This window comes from Zingiber officinale, chromosome 8B (assembly GCF_018446385.1).
Source record: "Zingiber officinale cultivar Zhangliang chromosome 8B, Zo_v1.1, whole genome shotgun sequence".
NCBI lineage: Eukaryota > Viridiplantae > Streptophyta > Magnoliopsida > Zingiberales > Zingiberaceae > Zingiber > Zingiber officinale.
This window is the reverse complement of record NC_056001.1, coordinates 23,177,958-23,195,321: the sequence shown is the minus strand read 5'-3', so window position 1 is coordinate 23,195,321 and position 17,364 is coordinate 23,177,958. Positions and strand designations below refer to the sequence as shown.

At 36.4% G+C, this 17,364-nt stretch overlaps 1 protein-coding gene across 1 annotated transcript; it reads left to right on the top strand.

The window, feature by feature from the left end:
- Nucleotides 1-2,448, top strand: LOC122013596 (zinc finger MYM-type protein 1-like). The gene has a single exon (XM_042569853.1). It carries the CDS (start codon nt 1-3, stop codon nt 2,446-2,448), a length of 2,448 nt encoding a protein of 815 aa, XP_042425787.1.
- Nucleotides 2,449-17,364: the final 14,916 nt, after the last annotated feature.

Here is a 17,364-nt window from a genome sequence, read left to right as displayed (position 1 = left end):
ATGGAACATCAATCTGCTACAAAGAAAGGAAAGACATTAATATCATCTTTCTTTAAAAAGAGAGATCGTGAAACTAGTGAAAGTACTTCAATTCCTACTACAATGGAAAATCAATCTAGTGAAGGTCTTCTCATTCCTAGTGTCCAAATTTCTTCAATTTCTTCTCCTAGCAAAGACCATCAATCATCATCTGCTTGTATTGAACGAGATCCGGGAAAAAGAAAACCAATATGTGAATATCATGTTAATACACGAGATGAGATAAGACGTTCATATCTAAAGATGGGGCCTTATCAACCAGATATGTTGGAGTATCCGGCTACAAAATTTGGAAATCAAAATCGTCGGTTTCAGAAAAAATGGTTTCAGAAATTTCATTGGTTAAAGTATTCGCCTTCAACAAATAAGGCATATTGTTTTTATTGTTTTCTTTTTCTGAATGATATTAATTCATCTAATATCTCGGCACTAGTCAGTGAAGGATTTGACAATTGGAAAAGGGTAAACCAAGGAAAAACATGTGCATTTCTTGCCCATATTGGTTCTGTAGCTTCTTCGCCTCATACTATGTCTGAGAGAAGGGCTGAAAATTTGATGAGACCCTCTCAGCATATTGATAATGTGATGTATGTTCAAGCTAAAGAAGAAAAGGAGAAAAATCGTTTATGTTTGAAGACCTCAATTGTCACTGTTCGATGGCTAGCACTTCAAGGTTGTGCCTTTAGAGGTAATGATGAATCTCTATCTTCATCTAATCGTGGGAATTTCCTTGAATTGGTGAAGGCTTTTGCAAAAATGAGTACGGAAATTAATGAAGTTGTACTTGAGAATGCTCCAAAAAATGCCCAATATATTGTTCCAGAAATTCAGAAAGATATTTTAGATATTATGGCCAATAGAGTACGACAGATGGTTCGTAAAGAAGTTGGAGATAAATTCTTCTGTATTCTTGTTGATGAAACACGAGATATATCTAAACGGGAGCAAATGGCCATTATCTTGAGGTTTGTGAACAATCATGGGATTTTGACAGAAAGATTTTTTGCTAGCAAAAGTGTTAGTGATACTACCTCATTGAATTTGAAAAAAGAAATATCAAATGTTCTTGTTCATCATGATCTACAAGTTAAGAAACTCAGAGGCCAAGGATATGATGGTGCTAGCAATATGCGTGGCGCGTGGAATGGACTCCAGGCATTATTTCTCAGAGATTGTCCTTATGCATACTATGTTCACTGTTTTGCTCATCGACTACAATTAACATTGGTCTCTGCCGCTAAGGATGTCAGTGTTATTTGGGAATTCTTTTCTCATTTGGATAATATTGTCAATGTTGTTACTTCTTCTACTAAGCGCATTGCTGAGTTACATACTGCACAAAGAAATGAAATTGAACATATGTTGGCAATCGGAGAACGTGATTCTGGAAGTGGGGCCAATCAGATTGGTAATTTGCAGCGGGCAGGAGCTACTCGTTGGAGTTCTCACTATGACTCAGTAAAAAGCTTGATAGGTATGTACGCTGCAACTTGCAAAGTTTTTGAAGTTCTTAGTGACTATTCTCCAAATGGAAGAGCTAAGGCTGAAGTTCGGGGAATTTACAGAAACATGGCAAGCTTTGAATTTGTGTTCATTTTGCACTTGATGCATAAAATTATGAGAACAACAGATATTCTTTGTCAAATTCTTCAAAGAAAATCTCAAGACATTTTGACTGCTATTACATTTGTCTCTACTACCAAAACCATCCTTCAAGAACTTAGAGAATGTGGGTGGGAAGAATTTCTTCAAGAAGTGAAAGTTTTTTGTTCGAGAAATGATATTGATGTGCCTGACCTTGATTGCCTATATAAGATTGGTCGTTCTCGTCAGCAAACTACAATTGAGCATCATTATCACTTTGATGTTTTTAATGTAGCAATAGATTTCATTTTGATGGAGTTAAATACTCGGTTCAATGAGTCATCAGTGGAACTTCTTTCTCTTAGTACAGCTTTAGATCCGAAAAATTCATTTGATTCAATTAACAGTGATGATATTTGCAAACTTGCAAAGAAGTTTTATCCTGAAGATTTCACAAATCAAGACATCGTTGCTTTGGAATATGAATTGGTACATTATAAACTTGATGTGATGCAAAATTTGAAGGCTTCTACACTTGTTGAGTTGTGTCAGCAATTGATTGAGAGTGGGCGGTCAAAGGTTTACATTATGTTAACTAGATTGATTCATCTCGTTTTGACATTACCTGTTTCTACTGCCACTACTGAGCGAGCCTTTTCAGCAATGAAGCATGTGAAGACGGCACTTCGCAATAAAATGGAGGATGATTTTCTTGAAGATTGTTTGACACTCTATATTGAACGAGATTTAGCTAAAGATATAGATATAGATTCTATTATAGATGAATTTTATGTTTCAAAATCTCGTAGGGCACAACTTTGTTGAACAATATAATGTAATAATTTTTTTTTGTTATATATCTATATAATTTATTATATATTTTTAATAATAATATATAATTTATTATATTAAGTTCAAGCCCCCCCCCCCCCCCCAACTCTAATTCCTGGATCCGTCCCTGATGGCAATCAAATTTTGTCTTTAGTTTTTAGAGGTTGAGTTATAGTATTAAGCACACACAAAATCTCAAATCAAATTTTGTCTTTAGTTTTTAGAGGTTGGGTTATAGTATTAAGCACATAAAAAATTTCAAATCGAAAAAATATTTGAGGTTTGCATAAGGTGTACGCGGTAGGGATATATATATATAGAGAGAGAGAGAGAGAGAGAGAGCATATATTATCCCACCTTTGAGACGATTAATCTTGGGAATAACTGGTCCAGCCCAAGAAAGTTTTCTACTAACCATCATAGTAAATCTAGAAGTGCTCGCAACGGATGACCCAGCAGCCAACATCCCAAGTTTGTCATCAAATTGGAGAAAAATATCCTACAGTGCACCATAGTTGAGAATAGGAGGAAAATATCCTACAGTGCACTATAGCTGGGAATCAAATTATGGATTCTTGGAAGACTACATGAGTGTCCTACCATTGCACGATAGCCCAGAGGGCAAGGTAAAGATTATAGTTCTTTTAGTTAGTACTAGGTATTCAGCTTACGCCGACTCATCTTAGGGGTGACTAGTTCGACCCTATGGAAGTTTTCCACCGACCACTGGGGTAAATCGGGAAGTGCTCACAGCGGGCAATATATCATCCCAGCGTTCTTAGATCAACCACATAGTAAGAGAAATTCATCTGTTAATTCGTCGAAGTTAAGACTCGATCCATAGATACCTGGAAACTGAGGAGACATCTTACTATTGCACCATTGCCCCGGGGGTAGGTAAAGGTTATTATAGTTGGGACAAAAGGTGATGTCGTCACCTTAGCGGTCCCTCTAGGATGCCTCCACACAATCTGGAATGGGTAACTCACAAGGGCATTTGTCCTAACGCAGTGGTCCTTTATATAGGAGGAGACTTGAAAAAGATGTGTTACACGAGAACTTCCCAGGGTCACCCATCCTAGTACTATTCTCGCCTAAGTAAGCTTAATTTTTAAAATTTAATGGAATACGGTACATTAATGTTGGTATGATTGCAGACTATAGTTGATATCAATATGTTGGTATGGAAGTTTATCATATGACCTTTTATTTTTATGCGATATAAAAAAAATGAATAGACTTGAAAAATACAAGAGAATAGAGGGGGAAAAAGGACTAGAAGGGTTATCTCACGTAAGGGTATCAATTCAGGTGGATCGGATCGGGTTAGACATTTTTTTAAAAAACCCTACCCGAATCCGACCTGGACTTAAATTAAACCCAAAACTCCTAAATCTGAACCCGACCAACCCGAATAACCTAAAAACCTAATTCAAAATGATTTTTTTGGCTATTTTTCCTATAATTCTTCATTTTTATCTCAATATTCCATCATTATTATACTTACATTGATATTAATATACATAAAATATCTTAATTTTTAAAATAAAATTTAATTTAATCCTAAAAAATCTACTGAACCCAAAATTCGGGTAGTTTAATCTGAATCCGACCCAAAAATTTTCAACCCAAAAATCCTCCAACCTGAACCTAACCTGAATATGAAAATGCTCAATCTGAACCTAATTTTTTTCAAGTCAACTCGAATTGGATCATCATGTCAGATTCTTTTTTTTTAACACCCCTAATCTCAAGATGAGATCCTCTGTCCCAAAAATGTTGTGTCCCCATGTCCTAGCGCCGATCGAACGAACTAAATCATATCTCAATGATGCAGTGTACATCATGAAAATATCATAGCCGTCTGATCGGTGCTGACACACGGGGACACAGTATTTTCGGGACAGAAGATCTCATCTCCCTAATCTCACGGTGTTAACAATAAAAGTTATGTCCAAAGCGAACTATTAGAGAAAGAGTATATATCTACAGGAACATATCTCTTTATCGAGAGTTGTATCATTTATTTAAAGAGATAATTTGAAATTAAATTTAAATGAAATATGAATAAAATTATATTTTGATTTTGATTTTTTTTATAAATTAAACACGCTAATAATTTCCATAAAAATCAATATTCAAAATTAATCATTTAAGGGTAATGCTAAAAAAATTTTAGCATTTAGATTTATTCCGTCGCTAATCTGCCACTATATGCAATTAGTGACGGATCAATAACGAAATATATTTTGTCACTGACATTTTTTTATGACAGAATATACAATGTCGTCGCTGATTAGCGACGGAATATATATGTCGTCGCTAAAAATAGCGATAGATTTATATATTTCGTCGCTAAATTCTGTAAGTTAATTAGCGACAGTTTAAAATAAATCCATCGCTAATTAGCGATTATAAGTTATTATTCGTTGCTAATATCTTAAATGGAATTTAGATTCTGGAAACAAATTAGCAATGAATTTATATAAATCCATCACTAATTAGCGATGATAAGTTATTATTCGTCGCTAATTAGCGATGGAGATGTAATATTCGTCGCTAATTTGATAAACAGAACATGTCGATATATTAGCGATGGATATTAAAATTCGTCACTAATCTTCATTAAAAAAAACTCCCTATTTTGGTCCATTTTCCATGTTTACATCCAAATATAATCATCACAAACAATGATTTTCACAACAAACTCACAATACAATTAATATCAACAAGCTCACAACACAAAATCACATTAAAAAACATCTATATCAACATAAACAATACAATCCATACACAAAAAATATAACATCCAAAACTAATAGAATCTATTGCATAGTGTTGGGACCGATGTGCCCGCTAGAGGGGGTGAATAGCGGCTCGTCGCATGCTCGTCGCACGCTCGTCGGTTGCATCTTGATGATGATATGCAGCGGAAATAAAATACAAGACTCACACAACGCTAACAAGTAGATTTACTTGGTATCCACCTCAAGAAGAGGTGACTAATCCAAGGATCCACACACGACACGCTATCTCCACTAGTGAAAACCTTCTTCTCGGTCGCAGCCGGAGGCGGAGAAGCCTTGTACAAACTCACACACAACACAAACACAAATACAAGAAGAAACTCTAAGAATACAAGTGAATACATCTTTCTTCTTGCTACTTGTTGTTGCCTATTGAACCTTGAAGATGCTCCTCAAGTGCTTTCAAGAACTGGTGTGAGTGTTGGAGAAATCGCTGTGAAGATCGCTGAAAAATCGCAGGAAGAAATCGCAAAGATCTGGCGAAGAAAATGCTCCGCTCAGGCTATATATAATGCCTCCAATCGATTGAAATCAACCTCAATCGATTGTCATGTCAGCACTGCTCCATCGCAGCCATCCATCATCTGCATCCTGTGCAACGGTCACTTCCCAATCGATCGACCGATCGATTAGGACTGCCTGAATCGATCGCTCAATCGATTCAGTATCTTTTTGTGCTCTCGCGCCCGCGTGAGAGCTTCTGCTGCCCAATCGATCGACCGATCGATTGGCAGCTCCCAATTGATCGGGAAAGTCTCTGTGCTCGCAATTTCATATCCCAATCGATCAACTGATCGATTGGACCTTCCCACAATCGCAGCACAGTCCAAATCGATCGACTGATCGATTTGGACCCTGTTCAATCGATCGCCCGATCGATTGAACACTCTGAACTTGACTCAAACTCAAGTCCAAAGTCCCAAACCCAACTTCCGGTCAGTCGTGACCTGTTGGGTCTCAATGCCTAGCATTTGGCCACACCCGACCAACCTCGAACTAGCCTTCTAGCCTCCTCCATCAGCCTTGCATCCCTCGGATATCTCCCCATCCTTCACGCCTTGCCTTCAAGAGCTTCTTTCGGCCTCATCCTAGTTGTTGGGCCTTCCTTGCCAAGTCATACCAGGACTTACCCTGTCAAGACCACATGCTTGGACTTTCCAATTGGCTGGCTCCTCACCAGGACTTTCCAACTGCCTAGCCCCTCACCAGGACTTTCTCTCCTGCCTAGCTCCTCACTAAGACTTTCTCGTTGTCTGGCTCCTCACCAGGACTTTCTCCTTTGCCAAGATCACACTTGGACTTTCCAACTGTCTGGCTCCTCACCAGGACTTTCTCCTGCCTAGCTCCTCACTAGGACTTTTCCGTTGCCTGGCTCCTCACCAGGACTTTCCAAATGCCTAACATCCAGTTAGTGTTGGAGTGTATACTAAAAGCCTAGCTTTTGGTATAAACATTTATCTAGAAATAAGAATCACATTGGTCGAATGTCTACATTTATGATAAATGTAGTTGTTCAATTAATTTATATTGTAGATGACATGGTGTGTGGTGTCACACACAGAAGATCATGTTATCAGTAGCTTATAAATTATAAACAGTAGCTCACGACCATGATGGAAAGGAACAAACCATTGGAAGGTCGTAGTGTAATTAGGTATTAGTTTATCTTGACTATATAATTACACTAGTACACTCAGAGTGTATTGAGTAGGACCATTTGAGGTCGTTTCTTTTATACTGACTTTATAAAGAAACAAAGACCTCGGTTATTATGGAAGTGTGTGCTCTTAATCCTAATGTAATAACAAGCACATATATTTGATATTTATTTCTTTAATTTATCAATGGGTGAGATTTAGTTCGTTGAATCAATAAACCCGATAAGTTGGGAAATGGTATCACTTATAGTGTGTGTTGTTGATTATAGAAGGAAACTGTGTCCTAGAGATACTAGGTTGATAATGTCCTCAAGAGGAGCTCATAAAGATTGTCATGTTAAACCCTGCAGGTGGACTTAGTCCGACATGATAATAAGGTTGAGTGGTACTACTCTTGGTCTTAGATATTAATTAAATGAGTTGTCAGTAACCCACTTAATTAGTGGACATTTGATATCTTAAACACAGGGAGACTAACACACTCATAATAAGAAGGAGCCCAAAAATGTAATTTGGGATTGGTGCGGTAGTTCAATGATAATTCTCTAGTGGAATGAATTATCATTGATAAAATTAAAGTTGTGTGTTCGGGGCGAACACGGGATGCTTAATTTTATCGGGAGACCAAAACCAATTCCTCCTCTCGGTCCCTATCGTAGCCTCTTATTTGTAGAAGTTTTATACCCACCTATACCCACCTTCTATACCCACTAATAAGGGGCCGGCCAAGCTAGCTTGGGAACTAAGCTAGGGCCGGCCTAGGTATATTATTGGGTGGCCGGCTTGAACCCAAGCTAGTGGGGCCTGCCAAAATAAATTAAAAAGGGATTTTAATTTTAGTTTTTATTATGTGGAAGAAATAATTTTTAAAGAGAATTAAAATTAAAATATCTCTCTTGTAAAAGATCTACAAAGATTAAAGAAAGAGATTAGATCTCTTTCCTTATTTGTAGATTGATGAGTTATTTTATTTTCTCTTTAAAATTATCCACATGTTGATAAAATTAAAATTATAGAAATTTCCTTTATCAACCATGAAGAGATTTTTAAAGAGAAATTTTATTTTAAAATTTCCGGAAACAAATTAGGAAGTTTTAATTTGTTGATTAAAACTTGTCTAATTTATTTCCTCTAGAAGTGGCCGCCATTAGAGATTAAATTGGGAAATTTTATTTAATTTTTCTCAATTAAATCATGTCAAGGAAATTAAGGAAATTTTATTGTAATTAAATTTCCTAATTTGCCTAGGCCAAGGAATATAAAAGAAGGGTGAGGGTGCCTTCACAAGAGATAACCTCTATTGTTTTCTCTCCCTCTTTTGTTCCTTGGTGTGGTCGGCCATCCTCTTCCTCTCTTCCTCTTGTGGTGGCCGAACCTCTCCCTCTCCCTTGGAGTTCTTGTGGTGGCCGGATACTACTCGGAGAAGAAGAAGAAGAAGGAGAGAAAGCTAGCATCTCTTGGAGCTTGGTTAGTATTTTGATTTTCTTCTTTGGTAAAGTTCTTCCTTTGTGGCCGAACCTTGCTTGGAGGAGAAGAAGGTGGTTGGTGGTTTCTCATCTTGGTAGATCGTTGCCCACACAACGTCCGAGGTTAGAAGAGGAATACGGTAGAAGATCAAGAGGTTTTTCTACAAGGTATAACTAGTAATTTCTATTTCCGCATCATGCTAGTTATTTATGGAAATAATACCAAATACAAGAGGCTTACGTTCTAGTATTTCGAATATGTTTTTTCGAAGTTGTGTTCTTTTGTTTCTTTCTTTTCCTTGTGATTTGATTGTTCTCTTTGGTTAACCTAAAGTTATTTTAGGAAATTAAATATTAGCTTTCTATTAAAGGTTTTGTCTAGTCGGTGGTGGTTGCTCCCATATCCAAGAAGGCCATGTGCCTCGCCACGTCAGTACTGGGAACCTTTTATGGAAATTAATATTTAATGAAATTAATAACTTAAGGAGACTTGGGTCGAACGTGTTAAGTTCCGCAGGAGATCCAAGTCAAAACCTAAAAGAACAAATAGATTAAGTTTTGGATCAAACGTGTTAAGTTCCGCAGGAGATCCAAAATTTAATTTAAAAGAACACATGGTAGCTAGGAAAAGGTTCAGATCTTTGTACAAAATTTTTTGTACAGTGGAACCTATAGGCTTTCCGAGTAGCAACCAACAATTGGTATCAGAGCTAGGGTTTTGCCTCTGTGTATTTGGTATTAGTTTAATTATGCACATGTCATACATAATTTATGCAGGATAATAGTAGGATGTGCTAACTTTGTGGATGCAGGATCCAACTATTATGGCTTTTAGTTATTATGTGTGTGATTGGACCCTTGGACATGTCAAGGGCATTTATATGTGTGTGCATGATTGTATTATAAAATACAGGAGGCGTATTTAGTTTTATTAGGATTTTATTTTTGATCTAGATACATGTACATTCCTTTTATGGAATATAGGATCAAAAATGTAAAATTCTATTTATGTCGCGGATCGAATCTTGCAAAGCGTGGAACCTTCAAAGGACCAGAGGCGCAGCGGAACTAGGAGCAAGATGGATGCGACAGCTAGACCCGGTGGCGGTGGCCAAATATGGCAGCAGCTTGGGATGACAACACACCGAGGATAACTAGAGATAAAAGCCATAATAGTTGAAAATTAGATTTTCTATTTATTGCTTTTATATTGTGCTGTGTGTGCATGTTAGTATACATGACTAGTAGGCTAGCATAGTTAAAATTCCTCGTTTATAAATAACTAAGTGGGAGAGGGATTTTTAAATAAATCCCATGGTCTCCATTACTGGTTTGTAAGTGATGCAAACAAGCTTGCGCGTTGGCTCTGAGTGCCTTCCTCCATAACGGATGAGCTTGTTTGTGGATCACTAGAACAGACTTCCATTTTTGGATGACTATAGGAAGTTAATTAAGAGCGTGTGATCTTCCCCAACGGAAGGGGCATAATCTTATTAATGGACTTAGTGTCAAGTAATGGTATACACTTAGACACATCTAATAGTATCCTCCCCATCGGAGTCACTGCTATTATTTGTGTGACCAAATGAAACCAACTAATTTGTCATAAAACTAGGTTGACAAGATAATAAAATTAAAGGGTTAAAACCCCTCTTACAAATGATTGATTTTGTATACGTCCACACTAACGTGGCATACAAAATTAACGGTATTTGAGATAATTTTATTTGTCATAAAGATACGTTGACAAGATAGTTAATGGGTAAAACCCTCCTTTTACAAATGTTGAATTTGTATACGTCCACACTAACGTGGCATGCAAAATTCACGGTGTTTGAGGTGTTGGTGAATTTAAATAATATTGTTTGAGGAATCAATATTTTATTTTAAGAGTTTTGACCAAATATTTGATCAAAGACAGATCAACTATTAATTTTATTCGTCATAAAGTAAAGTTGACGAGATAATAAAATTAATGAATAAAATCTCCTCTTCGATTTTGTATACACAAAATTCATGGAGATTTTAAGGAGTTGATCTTGACCAAATATTTTTGTGATTCTTAGGATGTTTGTCAATCCCTAGTAGTCATACTATAGAAAAAGACTTATTAGTCCCAATTGTAATGATTGGAAATAGGACTTGGACATTAAGGTAGACTGTCTTCTTAGAACTAAGAACAATTTAGATGTATTTAATTCATTAGTTGAAACATGTCCAGTGGTGTTATCTACCAGAACCTGGAGTGTAGATACAAGATGTCATTAATCATGTCTGCAATTCATTGCAGGGTTCCAGGAAACCCGACAACTAAATGAAAGGTAAATCACCGTCCACATGGGCACTACTGTAAAAGTGGTAGCTGTTGCAATGGGAGATGTTTATCCTTTGATAAGAATAAAATATGGATTTTAAGTAATTGTCTTTACGTACCAAGTTTAGAAAGAACCTGATTTCAGTTTCTAAACTATTATAGATATTGTGTCTATTTTGATAACAAAGTTGTTATCAAGAAAAATAGGAAAGTTATCTATTCTGGTATGATGGTTGACAATTTATAATCCAATAACTCCCACGATGCAACAAATGGAAATTAGTAACACATCTTCTAATTTTAAGAGAAAGCAACCTTCGAAATGAACCAATTATATCTTTGGCATATAAAGCTAGGTTATACTTGAGTAGGATTCATTGGTAGTTGATGAACTTTTGGGTTCATTGGTAGTGGAAATCTTTCCAACCTGCGAGTCTTACTTGGAAGAAAAATAACCAAGAAGCTTTTAAGTCCAAGGGGTATGGAGTCAAAGATATGTTGAAATAGGTTCATTCTGATTTGTGTGATCCTATGACTATCCAGACAAGAGGTAGTATTGAATATTTTGTCTAATTTATAGACAACTATTCAAGATACAAATAAATTTACTTAATGTACCGCAAGACTAAGTACTTTGATTAGTTCAAAGAGTACAAGGTTGATGTGGAGGAATAAAGTAAAAAGTCACTATGGAAGATCGTAGTGGCAAGTACCTCTTGAGAGATTTTAGGAGTCACTTATCAGAAGTTGATTTCAATCCCAACTAACTGCATCTGGTACACCCCAACAGAATGGTGTAGTAGAAAGAAGGTAAAGAACTCTTATGGAATAATTAGATAGATGATGAGTTATTCAGAAAATTATCAAATTTGTTTTAAGGATAAACTCTGAAAATGAAAGTGAACATAGTGTCTTCCAAGTCATAACTCTCTACTCATATAGAATTGCTGAATAGGTGTAAGCCTATTTTGAAGCATATTCGGATTCAGGTAATCCAACATATATGTTAAAGAGAGATAATGATAAGTTGGATAGGAGTTCACTTGTTTGTAAGTTATCCTAGATAAACAAAAGTAGGTTTATAGTCTAAAAAATCAGAAGGTCATTGATAACATCAATGACTGATTTTTAGAAAAGGACTATATAATGAACCGCGTGCTCATAAGTAAATTTGTTCTTAAGAAAATAATAAAAGACATGTCTAATCTAGTACCAACTGTACAAGATGAGATACCACAAGAAAACTGCAACACGTATCACAAAAAATACACAATTGCAGAAAATGCCTTGTCGTAGTGGGAGGGTTGTTAAGCAACCTTAAAAGATTCATGTTTTGGGAGAGTTTTTGAACTCGATCCCTGAAGGACATGAACCTGATCTCCGGACATATGACGAAGCACTCCAAGATAAATATGAAGCATCTTGGCAAAGAGTAATGAATAATAGAATTAGAATATATGTATTCTAATAAAATCTGGAAGCTTGTAGAACCACCAAGTGGTGTAAAAGCCTTTGGGTGTAAAGGTCTATAATAGAAAAGAGGGATAGACGGAAGGTAGAAACCTTCAAAGAAGGCTTGATGAAAAGGAAACCTTTTCCATTGGTAGCCATGCTTAAGTCTATCCGGATTCTTTTATCTATTTGGCGAGTGGATGTCAAGACAGCATTCCTTAATAGAAGTCTTGAAGAAAGCATCCATATAAAGCAACCAGAAGGGTTCATTGCAAAGTGCTAAGAGCATCTTGTGTGCAAGCTCAATCAGTCTATGGATTGATACAAAGCTTCAAGGTCTTGGAACATCCAGTTTATCAAAGTAATCCACACCTATGGATTTATTGAGTAAACGGATAAAGTTTTGTGTATACAAAAGATGTGATGGAAACGTGGTGGTATTTCTTGTACTATACGTAGATAACATTTTTGGTAGTTGGAAACAATATCAAAATGTTGTCAGAAGTAGGGGTATGGTTGTCCAAATAATTCGATATAAAGGACTTGGGAGAATGTATATATTTTTTAAGATCAAAGTAATAAGGGATCACAAGAAAAAATATATTTATTCCAAGCTTGATACATCGAAAAAATCCTTGCTCGTTTTAAGCATGCAAAACTCCTCAAAAGGTTTCTTACCTTTTAAGCATGGAGTGTCTTTATCTAAAGAGATGTCTCCGATGACATTAAAGGAGATTGAGGACATGCAGGCAGTTCTTTATGCTTCGGCAATTAGACAACCTAATGTATGCTATGCACGAGATCAGAAATCTGTTTTGCTAAGAGCATAGTTAGCAGATATCAAAGTAACCCTAGACAAGGACATTGGACTGCAGTAAAGTATATATTAAAGTACCTTAGAGGCACTAAAGATTATATGCTAGCTTACAAGGCAGTTAATTTGGTTCCTATGGGTTGTATGGATTTTGACCTCCAATCGGATAGGGACAATAATAAGTCAACCTCAGGGTTTTGTGTTTATTTTAGGAGGTAAAGTCATAACTATGGAAGAGTGATAAGCATAGGTGTTTTTCTGGACTCCACCATAGAAGCTTAGTATATGGCAAGCCTCTGAGGTAGCCATTAAAAGCTGTATGACTCAATAACCTCAAGATAGACTTAGATATGATTTCTGGTTTGTCCAAAGATTATTACAATTTATTGTAATAATGTTGGTGCAGTAGCAAACTCGAAGAAACCATAAGTCTATAAGGCAAGTAAACACAATAGAGCGCAAGTACCACCCAATACGAGAAATCGTATAAACGAGGAGAAGTTGTTGCTGCATAGATTGCATCGGATGATGACCTATTGATCCTTCCACTGAGGTCCTTAAGGCAAGAGCTTTTGATGGGCATGTTGAAGGGTTAGGAATCAGATGTATGGCAGCAGATATAGCAGCTTAGTCTTTTAGTATAAGTGGGAGATTGTTGGAGTGTATACTAAAAGCCTAGCTTTTGGTATAAACATTTATCTAGAAATAAGAATCACATTGGTCGAATGTCTACATTTATGATAAATGTAGTTGTTCAATTAATTTATATTGTAGATGACATGATGTGTGGTGTCACACACAGAAGATCATGTTATCAGTAGCTTATAAATTATAAATAGTAGCTCACGACCATGATGGAAAGGAACAAACCATTGGAAGGTCGTAGTGTAATTAGGTATTAGTTTATCTTGACTATATAATTACACTAGTACACTCAGAGTGTATTGAGTAGGACCATTTGAGGTCGTTTCTTTTATACTGACTTTATAAAGAAACAAAGACCTCGGTTATTATGGAAGTGTGTGCTCTTAATCCTAATGTAATAACAAGCACATATATTTGATATTTATTTCTTTAATTTATCAATGGGTGAGATTTAGTTCGTTGAATCAATAAACCCGATAAGTTGGGAAATAGTATCACTTATAGTGTGTGTTGTTGATTATAGAAGGAAACTGTGTCCTAGAGATACTAGGTTGATAATGTCCTCAAGAGGAGCTCATAAAGATTGTCATATTAAACCCTGCAGGTGGACTTAGTCCGACATGATAATAAGGTTGAGTGGTACTACTCTTGGTCTTAGATATTAATTAAATGAGTTGTCAGTAACCCACTTAATTAGTGGACATTTGATATCTTAAACACAGGGAGACTAACACACTCATAATAAGAAGGAGCCCAAAAATGTAATTTGGGATTGGTGCGGTAGTTCAATGATAATTCTCTAGTGGAATGAATTATCATTGATAAAATTAAAGTTGTGTGTTCGGGGCGAACACGGGATGCTTAATTTTATCGGGAGACCAAAACCAATTCCTCCTCTCGGTCCCTATCGTAGCCTCTTATTTGTAGAAGTTTTATACCCACCTATACCCACCTTCTATACCCACTAATAAGGGGCCGGCCAAGCTAGCTTGGGAACTAAGCTAGGGCCGGCCTAGGTATATTATTGGGTGGCCGGCCCTAGCTTGAACCCAAGCTAGTGGGGCCGGCCAAATTAAATTAAAAAGGGATTTTAATTTTAGTTTTTATTATGTGGAAGAAATAATTTTTTAAAGAGAATTAAAATTAAAATATCTCTCTTGTAAAAGATCTACAAAAGATTAAAGAAAGAGATTAGATCTCTTTCCTTATTTGTAGATTGATGAGTTATTTTATTTTCTCTTTAAAAATTATCCACATGTTGATAAAATTAAAATTATATAAATTTCCTTTATCAACCATGAAGAGATTTTTAAAGAGAAATTTTATTTTTAAAATTTCCGGAAACAAATTAGGAAGTTTTAATTTGTTGATTAAAACTTGTCTAATTTATTTCCTCTAGAAGTGGCCGGCCATTAGAGATTAAATTGGGAAATTTTATTTAATTTTTCTCAATTAAATCATGTCAAGGAAATTAAGGAAATTTTATTGTAATTAAATTTCCTAATTTGCCTAGGCCAAGGAATATAAAAGAAGGGGTGAGGGTGCCTTCACAAGAGATAACCTCTATTGTTTTCTCTCCCTTTTTCCTTGGTGTTGTGGCCGGCCATTACCCTCTCCCTCTCTTCCTCTTGTGGTGGCCGAATACTTCATCTTTCATGGAGTTCTTGTGGTGGCCGGATACTACTTGGAGAAGAAGAAGAAGAAGGAGAGAAAGCTAGCATCTCTTGGAGCTTGGTTAGTATTTTGATTTTCTTCTTTGGTAAAGTTCTTCCTTTGTGGCCGAACCTTGCTTGGAGGAGAAGAAGGTGGTTGGTGGTTTCTCATCTTGGTAGATCGTTGCCCACACAACGTCCGAGGTTAGAAGAGGAATACGGTAGAAGATCAAGAGGTTTTTCTACAAGGTATAACTAGTAATTTCTATTTCCGCATCATGCTAGTTATTTATGGAAATAATACCAAATACAAGAGGCTTACGTTCTAGTATTTCGAATATGTTTTTTTGAAGTTGTGTTCTTTTGTTTCTTTCTTTTCCTTGTGATTTGATTGTTCTCTTTGGTTAACCTAAAGTTATTTTAGGAAATTAAATATTAGCTTTCTATTAAAGGTTTTGTCTAGTCGATGGTGGTTGCTCCCATATCCAAGAAGGCCATGTGCCTCGCCACGTCAGTACTGGGAACCTTTTATGGAAATTAATATTTAATGAAATTAATAACTTAAGGAGACTTGGGTCGAACGTGTTAAGTTCCGCAGGAGATCCAAGTCAAAACCTAAAAGAACAAATAGATTAAGTTTTGGATCAAACGTGTTAAGTTCCGCAGGAGATCCAAAATTTAATTTAAAAGAACACATGGTAGCTAGGAAAAGGTTCAGATCTTTGTACAAAATTTTTGTACAGTGGAACCTATAGGCTTTCCGAGTAGCAACCAACAGTTAGGACTTTCCCAGTCAAGTCTCCTGTCAACCTTGACCTACTTGACTTGTCTTCTCATCAACCTAGTCAACCCTTTGACTATCTCCATAATCGGACGATTGCTCCAGCAATCTCCTTATATTGTCAAACATCAAAACTCAAATCCTGACTCAAGCTTGACTCAACTCAAGCTTGACTCAACTCAAGCTTGACTCAACTCAAGCTTAGTCAAACTGGTCAAACTTGACCTAGGAAAATTGTCCCAACAATCTCCCCCTTTTTGATGTTTGATAATACCTCTAAGTTAGGCTAAATCCCATAGCCTTAATCTCTTCTTTATACCAAGGCTAAATCCCATAGCCTTAACCTCTTCTTTATCACAAGGTTAAATCTCATAGTCTTAGCTTCTTCTTTATCACAAGGCTAAATCTCATAACCTTAACCCTTTTCTTTATCACAAGGCTAAATCTCATAGCCTTAACCTCTTCTTTATCACAAGGCTAAATCCCATAGCCTTAACCATTTTCTTTATCACAAGGCTAAATCCCATAGCCATAACATCTTCTTTATACCAAGGCTTGAATGAAGGTTTCCTTCATTCTCTCCCTTTCCTAGAGGGCAAACTCTCCCTGCTTGGGATGAAGGCCTAACTTAACCTTCCATTCTTCCCCTTTGTGGCACATCAAAAACTGAAAACAAACTCTTCTTCATAAGAGTTAACTCTACGTTGTTTACAACCTTATATGTTGTTAACAACCCCACAATGAAGATCTCATATTCTTCATTGCCGCCAAAGCTCCCCCTTTAGCTCTACTTCACTTCACAATGCTCATCCTCGAGCATGTATCAACTTTCCAATGAAACTCTCATTCATTGTATTCAATGCTCCCCCTTGAGTAGTAATCTTCTTCTCAATGCTCATCCAAGAGCATTTTTCACTTTACCAATGAAGGTCTGATCTCGTCCATTAATCTAATGCTCCCCCTTGAGCAGTAACCTACTCCACAATGCTCATCCAAGAGCATTTATCATCCTAGCAATGAAGATAACCAATCTTCCATTGTTCCCCAATACTCGACCTTGAGTATTATCCATCACGAAGGTTTAATCCCCTTCCAAGGTCCTTGAAGATAAATTTTCATGCATTCAAGGAGTAGCTCCCCCTAAAAACATGGTCAAACTTCTGTCATTGCACCAACAATGACTTGGAGTTCCTAAACAGTTAGAAAAATCAAAACTTGAAGTTTTAAGGTTCAAAATTCAATAATGAAACTAAACCCCAACCTAAACTTCTCCTAAGTTTACCTTAACCAATCCATACTTGCTTTCATCATGAAAACTCCC

Coding starts and splice junctions, on each gene's coding strand:
- LOC122013596 (XM_042569853.1), top strand. CDS start 1: ATGGAACATCAATCTGCTACAAAGAAAGGAAAGACATTAATATCATCT.